This window comes from Primulina huaijiensis, unplaced genomic scaffold, assembly GCF_012295235.1.
Source record: "Primulina huaijiensis isolate GDHJ02 unplaced genomic scaffold, ASM1229523v2 scaffold43339, whole genome shotgun sequence".
In the NCBI taxonomy this organism is placed as follows: domain Eukaryota; kingdom Viridiplantae; phylum Streptophyta; class Magnoliopsida; order Lamiales; family Gesneriaceae; genus Primulina; species Primulina huaijiensis.
This window is the reverse complement of record NW_027360485.1, coordinates 6,836-15,180: the sequence shown is the minus strand read 5'-3', so window position 1 is coordinate 15,180 and position 8,345 is coordinate 6,836. Positions and strand designations below refer to the sequence as shown.

Sequence of the window (8,345 nt, the reverse complement as noted above, 5' to 3'; positions counted from 1 at the left end):
ATATACCTCCGCTGTAAATCTGTTATCTCACGTAGTAACTCCTTTTCCCTATCATGAGCCGCCTCTAACTACAAAAAGGAAGAAATGTTAAGAACTACTCTTCTGAAACAGCTTGAAGTCCGAGTCTAGAAGGTTGCATACGCCACAGTAGAACAATTGAACATTTCGAGAATAGATTGGGCACCAACTATCAAGCACCCCAGTGAAAATGAAAGCAAGATCAATAAAAAATATTAATTTACCTTCTATCTGAACAAATTTTATAAATATTTAAAATACATTGCAAAACAGAAAATAAACAAATCATCCAAACTCACAAATGCTCATCATTAATTATATTTATAGAAATTTAGCAATCTTTACTTTGCACTATGCAAGGGAAAACATTGTCCCTTACCATTCTTGTCTGTGCTTCAGCAAAGAAAATACGTGAGAATTTGTCTCGGTGTTGGTGAAAGAACATTATTAGTACAAAATGGCATGCATACACAAGCACACAAAACTTCTAATGTCATTTTCCGGCCAGCCCCCTCCCCACAGAAGAAACTATAGAAAGACAAGAACAGAGGAAACATACAACACGAGGAAAACAATTACACAGTAAATGCTGTCACACTGGCATTTGCGTTTTGATCTACTACATGGGAAGGGGGAAGGGGGAAGTTGCTCTTCAAATAATACACGGTAAACACAGATCAAACTCAGGTACACCCTTAGTTAATCAACAAAACACTTCTACATACCAAGGATTTCTCAGGCACTGCTATGTTCATTGGCCCACCTCCCATGTCTGCCAATACATAGAAGTGTGAAAACATCTGGATATGGTCTAATATCTAATTTCTGATGCATTAATAGTTGATACCTGAACAGTCACCAACAGCTATATGCTTCATAAGACTAAGAATACAATCCTGTTGGGAGAAAAAAAAACGTATCACATACATTAAATGAATAAAATCAAAACAAAGAACCACTCTTTTTCAAAAAATTCATTACCCTTTGAAGGACATTTGTCTGCAAAACAGATTGCAACATGGGAAAAATGGCATGGCCGTGAGGATTTGATGGAGTGGCATCAGAACATAGTGGTGAGGAAACAGCAGGATGTTGAGGAATCACCTAAATAAATTGTATAATTTCTTATTTGGCCATATAATAAAACCAACAAAATGGGATCCAATTAGGGTTCAGACAACATCAAAAGAAATAAGGTAAGTTATACTTAAATTTTAAGAAACTGGTAAGATAAGCAGCCACACTTTGTTACCAGAATAGAATATAGTCTCCTGGACAAGTGAAATTGAGATATAGTTTCATTGGCAAACAAATATCTAAAGTATGCATTCAACACCCAATGATAATTATTTTAGCATATCCTGGATTTGTTTAACAGATTTAAACAAATGTAAGAACTACATGAATTAAACTTAATCCTAAGGTTAATCTGAATTAGAACTTTTGTTTGATGCCAACAAGTGACACTGGCTCAACTATATAATATGCACCCGGAGGAGAAAGAGTAATATGTTAGCTTGACAAACTTTCATACCAACCTGTAAGCTGTGACTTTTCTGTAATATTAATGGAGCTGGAACAACCTACACAAACAAATATTTAACCTGACTTAAAAGTTCACGAGCCTAATTGCAACAAAACTTGAATAGCAACCTTCTCTATCTCAACACTCTCTGATGTAACCTTAAATCGACCTTTTTGCTGAACAACTGGACACTTGCCTTTCTCGTCAAGTTCCTCACATGCAGCTGCATCACATATTTGCAAAACGAGAAATCACATATATGAATGTGACTCAAGTCAAAAGTGAATACTCATTTGAATGTGAGTTCCAATAAATAAAATAAATTAAACTTCACTTGCCTGATGTTTTAGAACCTTTTGATATGATTTCTTGGTTTGCAGTCTCTATCCCAGCACCCGACACTTTCTGCGACTGACTTTGTACTTTGTCACTAAAGATTTCGTAACAGGAAAATAGTAACTTTACCCGGTAAACTAAACAGACACAGTGAAAGAAAGTTTAGTAAGTGAACACTGCAATTAGAACTCGAGAATCTGATCTGTGATTAAATCAGCCTTGATGATACAAATAAATTAAAATGAAAAAGGAAGTTATTGTGCTAAATTATCCTTACTGTGACCTTCATAAGTCCAACAGTGAGATAGAAAAGGGAAGTCAATAATAATCTCCTTCATTTGGTCAACAAAAAGAGAGAGACAAGAAAAAGTTACACCGTTTAACATCCTATAAGGATCACAAGTCCGTAACATGAGAAAGCAACACATATTTTTTGAGTAAAATCACCAGCATTAATTGGGACAACCTTTGATGAGCATGAGGTTTAATTTACAAAAGACCACAATCAGAAAAAATTTGCAACGGTATAGGGAAGCCTAACAACATTTTTACATTCCTCATTTCTAGTCAGTAGAAATATGTATCTGGATATATTTGTTGCATTGGCATTAAAGGCAGGGATCAGAGAACGCCAGTATTTTGTTGACTCCAAAGATAAAAAAATTAAGAGAAAATATTCGGTGGAAAATCAAGTTAAGGGTTAAAGATTGCAGATCAAACAGATTTACAGTTTAAAGCTTGGTACGTAGGAAAAGGAAGGTGTACGGAAGGTGAGAAGGTCAACTCATCAAATGGAACAAAGACGGTGAGTTTTTGTACAAATTGCATTTTAACTAATAAAAAAGGTATATCATTCTCCTTGACCACATCATCTACCACCTGTCACTACCTAAAAAGTTCTAAGGAATCTTTCATTGACAGAAACTGTTATTCCATTTGAAACAGAACTAGTTTATGAAGTCACGTCTATGTTGTCTTGGACCAGGAGAAACTGATGAACAACTTTCAAGCAGGATTTACTTTTCTGGGAAGTTGTTTCAGCCACTTTGACTGGGTTAATTCAGTCATATGTCTAGCGTTCGATGCACTAAATCCTTCAGAACCATGAATTCCTGATATCTGTATTTGCCGTTACATAAAAGTACATGCATCTATGTTGACAACATCAAACGGCTTTAAACATATGAAAACTGATCGAGGGAAAACCAATAGTTATCAGAAACCTGAGTAAGCTAGCATATGTTGCTTCTAAACTAGAGGTGACACATGAACTTCCTGGATCAAATGTAGTTTGAGGCACAATATATTAGATGGATATAGAATGAAAAAGATAGAAGCAAAGTTAAAATGAAAAATTTGAATTCTGCAAGGGAACAAGTCTAAAGATATCAGCCTGATACCACTGATTTTACTGGTGCTTTGACATTACTAGTGCGATTCCATACTTTTTTGAAATATTGACTCAGCGTAGTGGAACAGCTACTCACTGGAGAAACTCACAACACAATGGATCCTCAGAAACATTTGAAATATTGAAAAAGAAAAAAGCAATTGAGTATAATACCTCTGATTGGACAATGCTGGAGCTCCATCTGATACTTTAATATTCATCTCTGAGAAAGGTTTTTCTGCCATATTGCTTTCTATGTGCTTCTCATTGTCAAGAGGTAAGAAGTAAGACGTTGGTTGCTCCGTGGTTGGGCCAGAAATCATCATATCTTCATCTGATTTTTCATATTTAGATCTAAAAAGATAAAATAAGTTTGTTAAGAACACCAACACCCAAGCAAATTCATTGAAGAGAATAGCATCCAAAGTCTAATCACAATAAGCACAAGCAACACAGATGCATGATTTTCTTATGCAGGAATACAATCTGGATATAGAACTAAAAGTGTACATGGATCATCAATTTTATGACCTCTAATGTTATATGGCACAAACATGATGTTACATTTTGGAAGAATTTTGAAGTTATAACTAGAACTATGATAACATACAAGTTACTTGCAGAATCTGCTGATGAAAGAGAAGCATGAGCATTATCGTCCTGTGGAAGATGTCAGAGAAAGACATTAAAGCCTATTTGACCTCGCTCTATGCAAAATTATGCAAGCATACAGAATCTGCCGCATCCGAATATCGACTTGCAAATGATGACTGGTGAAGGAGTTGTGAGACTTGTCTGGAAATAGATGACTGGTGAAGGAGTTGCTTATCTGGCATATCTTCATCTTTTTCTGCTATGATATCATCGTCCTGGATCTGAAAGCAAGAGCAAACATACACGAGCTGACCCAGGCCAAACAATTGCAGCCATTAAACCAATATTACATAAAATAGATGAAAAATAATACCAATGAAGCCTGAGCCTTCATATCTTCAAGATCAAAATTCCAACCACTGATACCCCGTTTATACTCATTCTGTGAATGTACAAAAACACAATCAAAAGTTGAGAACCATAATACCATCAAAGCAATCTTATACCTGCAGCAATTCAAGAATTTTGTGGCAACTGACAGCAATGATATTGATTAAACGTATAAACCCTTTTGCCGCCTTAAAGCCTTTCCAACAGTAAAGGCTCGTTTCAAAGCCAACTTACCTAAAGAGATTCGAGTAGGTGAGGATAGTTAGAATTCTACACAGGTATATGCCTTAAGAGCTCTTCTACTAATAATATGAGGTACTTTAAGCTATGATCTTCTGATGTAAGAACAGAATCAATCAATCAGAGTAGAATAGAAGTGCAAGTGCTCTAGCACCAAATTAGCTTAACAAACACATTAAGAATTGATTCATTATGTTTGATCGCTTATAGATGTTTCAAACAAAGGTTACAAGGGTTACTTTCCCACTCAACTACCTTAATTTTTCAACTAAGGGAAAACAAGCATCTATATTACTTTACACACAATTAATTAGGAAAATTAAAATACACCTGTGATATTTCCTCTTTCTGTCCATCTGGCATTTTCTTTTGTGCAAGCATGTCTTCCTCCTTCCTCTAAGGTCATTCCATGTATTTCAATTAGGAAAAATCCACAACGTTGCAAAAACAATGAAACTATTTAATTATATCTTCAACCATAAACCTTTAATGCCTGAAGACGATCACCAAGAGCTGGCAACCCCTCTAGAAGAGTTCTAGCAAAGTAATCATTGGACCTAGCTTTCTTAAAAAAAGAATGCTTCAATAACCTTTTTGCAGAAGGCCTTTTGGAAGGATCTTTCACCAAGCAACTAGCAATCATCTGCTTAAAAGACTAGAGACCAAATACAGATACAAACAATAAAATTGAGGAAAGTTAAATCAGTATTCATTTAATGTTTTCTCAGTCATACCTTTGAAAATTTTTTGTCCCTCTCATAATCAAGACCAGGTGGTGCATTTTGCAAGGTCATAAGCAATACCTAATGAATGGTGTGTTGTTCATACCATGAGATTAGAAATAAACTGAAAGGACTTCAGCAAAAATGAAGCATGTCAGAAACTCATTGTATCTGTGAGAACCTTCATGGGGGGGTACTTTGAGAAAGGGGCATGACCATGTGCAAGCTCCAAAGCAGTTATGCCAAAAGACCAAATGTCAGCTCTGTAAATTCAGCAACCACTATAAGAGAAATGTATTGAGGTATGATAAGAAGAGGAGTAATCCAAATACAGATCAACATACTTGAAATCATAACCATGCAACTGCTCCATAACTTCTGGGGCCATCCTATGAAATCACAAATTGGTTCAACAAATGAAAACTGATCAGATTTTAGGCAACATGGGTGAAATTAATGTATAAACGGAAGAATTCTAGTATGTCTATTGTTTTGATGCAAAAATTATCGAACAAGAGTCATTTCTGATCAGGTATGCTTCTTCTCATGAGCTGAAGAAAGAAAAGTAAAGAATGAAATTTCCTCAGAAATGACACTCAGAATGAGATGCATATCGTAAGACAAAAAAATGTGAAATATATGGAAAACAATAATTGACCCATACCAGCAAGGAGTGCCCACAAATGTATTCCTCATGCGCTGCCTATCACCTGAATCAAACAAGCAGGCAGAAACACCAAAATCCCCCAGTTTGATTGCTCCACGTGAGTCAATTAAAATATTACCAGCCTTTGCGAAAGAAAACAAAAAATAGTGTCAAGAATTAACTTTAGAAACAGATATGGTATTGTGTACTGTTCTGGTAGAGGTATGTCGATGTTCTAGGTGCAAATTTATTGGCAGTGAATTAAGTGTCCTAACAGGTCCCAGTATGTGAAAGATGATACTTATGCCCAGTTCATAAAGCTTATTTAATAAAGGTACTGAAAAAAGTAATCCTTATTTGTAATTCTTCCTCGTATGTTAGGTAGTGGTAGTACATGCATATCAAATTAAAAAGTTAGTGAAACATTTGTTCTTTCAATTCTGGGACTTCATACATCTGATAAGTGATAAACCTAAAACTTTACAAGTTATGGAAAGCTTCTAGAAGGAAGAGGAATCATTCATCTCCAGTAAAGAACTCGGACACAAAAGCGTAACAGGATAATATCATAAGTTCTAACTAACACAACAATCTTTGTAATTCTAGATTTATGCTTTACATATATACAAAACCTTTTAGAATGATGATATCATCTGATATAGATACAAACAACTACAAGCAAAACTAGCATAAAATTCAGGAAAAAAATGAGAGAGGTTGGCTTCCAGATTTATTTTCATTCCTTCACAATATAACAGCAAAGAATTGGCCCTATGAAATATAAAAAACTATTTCGCTTGACACTAGGACGAAGAAAGAAATATGTAGCAGATTGTGCATGCTCTTATATGCATAAAACTTATCTGCTCACCTTTACATCACGATGAATGTGGCCATGCTGATGAAGATAGTCCAAGCCCTTCAACACCTCACGTAAAATTGTAGCTATAACAACTTCCTCAAAACCATCTGGATGTGCTGCCTTCAATATGTGTAGACAAGAACCTCCAGACATGTAAGGCATCACGACCCACAAATTATGATCACTAACAAATGAACAATGCGATTTAAGAACATTCGGGTGATCAACAAGGATCATTGTTTGAGCTTCCCTTGAAATGTTATTCTGGATGTAAACGCAAGAAGTGAATTAGAAATTATGTTTATCAAGCTAGCAGAGTGAAGAACTAAAGAGTGGACCACCAATTAAAATGAAGGAATAGCAAAAGAAACTGTATAATTATATTTATCAGCAAGTATTTGCGCATTCTTACTAGCATAAAAAACCAACTGCGGCCCAGCTAAAAGTCAATTACGCTATAATGCTCAAGGCAACACCTAAGAATTTAAATCCAATTGAGGTTTGAAAGCACATACGACTCTTGACCCCTTAGGTCCAGCAAACAAATCAAAAGTTTTGTGATTCCTTACAACTGACAATTCCAATTCTTCATCTTTTACCAAACCAAAACACACCCTTCTGTTCTCTTCATCCTTTATAAGTAAAACCAACCTACACCCAAGCATGTCTCTACCATAACTAAGTATTCCTCAACGTTCACCAAATTGTGCAATCAGCGATAAACACTCGATCATGCAAAAAAAAAAAAACCCAGAAGAAATCGAGCATCCACAGCAATTCACACATTAATATTTTTTTCCCAACAAAAGCACACAGTTTCTGAAATGGGGATTACCAAATCGCAATTATTACGTTCAAAGTCTAAAATCTTGACCGCAACAATCTCATTGAGAGGATTGCAGAGAGCTCGATAAACTGAAGCGCTGGCTCCCGTCCCTACCACCTCATACAACGTGTAATGCTCTGCTCCAATAGGGTACTTCTTCTCCTTCTCCATTGTATTCAAACCTCAAAACTCGCACGATTACAACTTCCCCGGCAATCTGAGATTCGGAACTGCACTAACCAAATTCCCCTAATTTCACAAAAAAGGGAAAAAAATATTCGAATTTTCCTACTCTTTGTCCGTTGCATGTGACGTCAACACCACAAATAAAGTTGAATAAAAATGCAGAATCAATTGCACGAAGATATTTTGACAAATATATTAATAAATGGAAAAGGTAGTGATCAAGCTGAAGAGAGCGAGAGGGCGGAGCAACCGGATCGCCGCTAAGAACTTTTTTTGTGTGTGTTGTGTGTATAAATCCCGCCACCTGTTACATGCAATATATATTATATATGTATGTATCTATATGCAATGCCTTCGACTTGATTTTTACTTCTAATAGGTTGCTGCGTAAATTATATATAGTAGTTTTGACATAGTTAGTATTTACCGTGAATATGTATGTTAGCATCGATTGAAGTAACATCAATTTAATTAGATATGTAAAATATTTGGAATAAGTCTCTTCTGAGACGCTCTCACGAATCTTTATCTGTGAGACGGGTCAAACCTACCGATATTCACAATAAAAAGTAACGTTCTTAGCATAAAAATTAATATTTTTTCATGGATG

At 35.6% G+C, this 8,345-nt stretch overlaps 1 protein-coding gene across 1 annotated transcript; it reads right to left on the bottom strand.

The window, feature by feature from the left end:
- Window positions 1-6: 6 nt before the first annotated feature.
- Window positions 7-8,027, bottom strand: LOC140970086 (uncharacterized; the record flags this gene model as incomplete). The annotated part of the gene is made up of 19 exons (XM_073431652.1): window positions 7,559-8,027; window positions 6,733-6,987; window positions 5,880-6,004; window positions 5,560-5,604; window positions 5,397-5,478; window positions 5,228-5,296; window positions 4,978-5,148; window positions 4,824-4,889; window positions 4,237-4,305; window positions 4,001-4,144; window positions 3,880-3,929; window positions 3,444-3,623; window positions 1,882-1,973; window positions 1,672-1,766; window positions 1,557-1,601; window positions 1,000-1,122; window positions 866-914; window positions 744-790; window positions 7-68 (listed from the first exon to the last, which is right to left on the bottom strand). Coding segments are annotated over exons 1-19 (1,931 nt in total), but the record flags the coding sequence as incomplete, so codon positions are not given.
- Window positions 8,028-8,345: the final 318 nt, after the last annotated feature.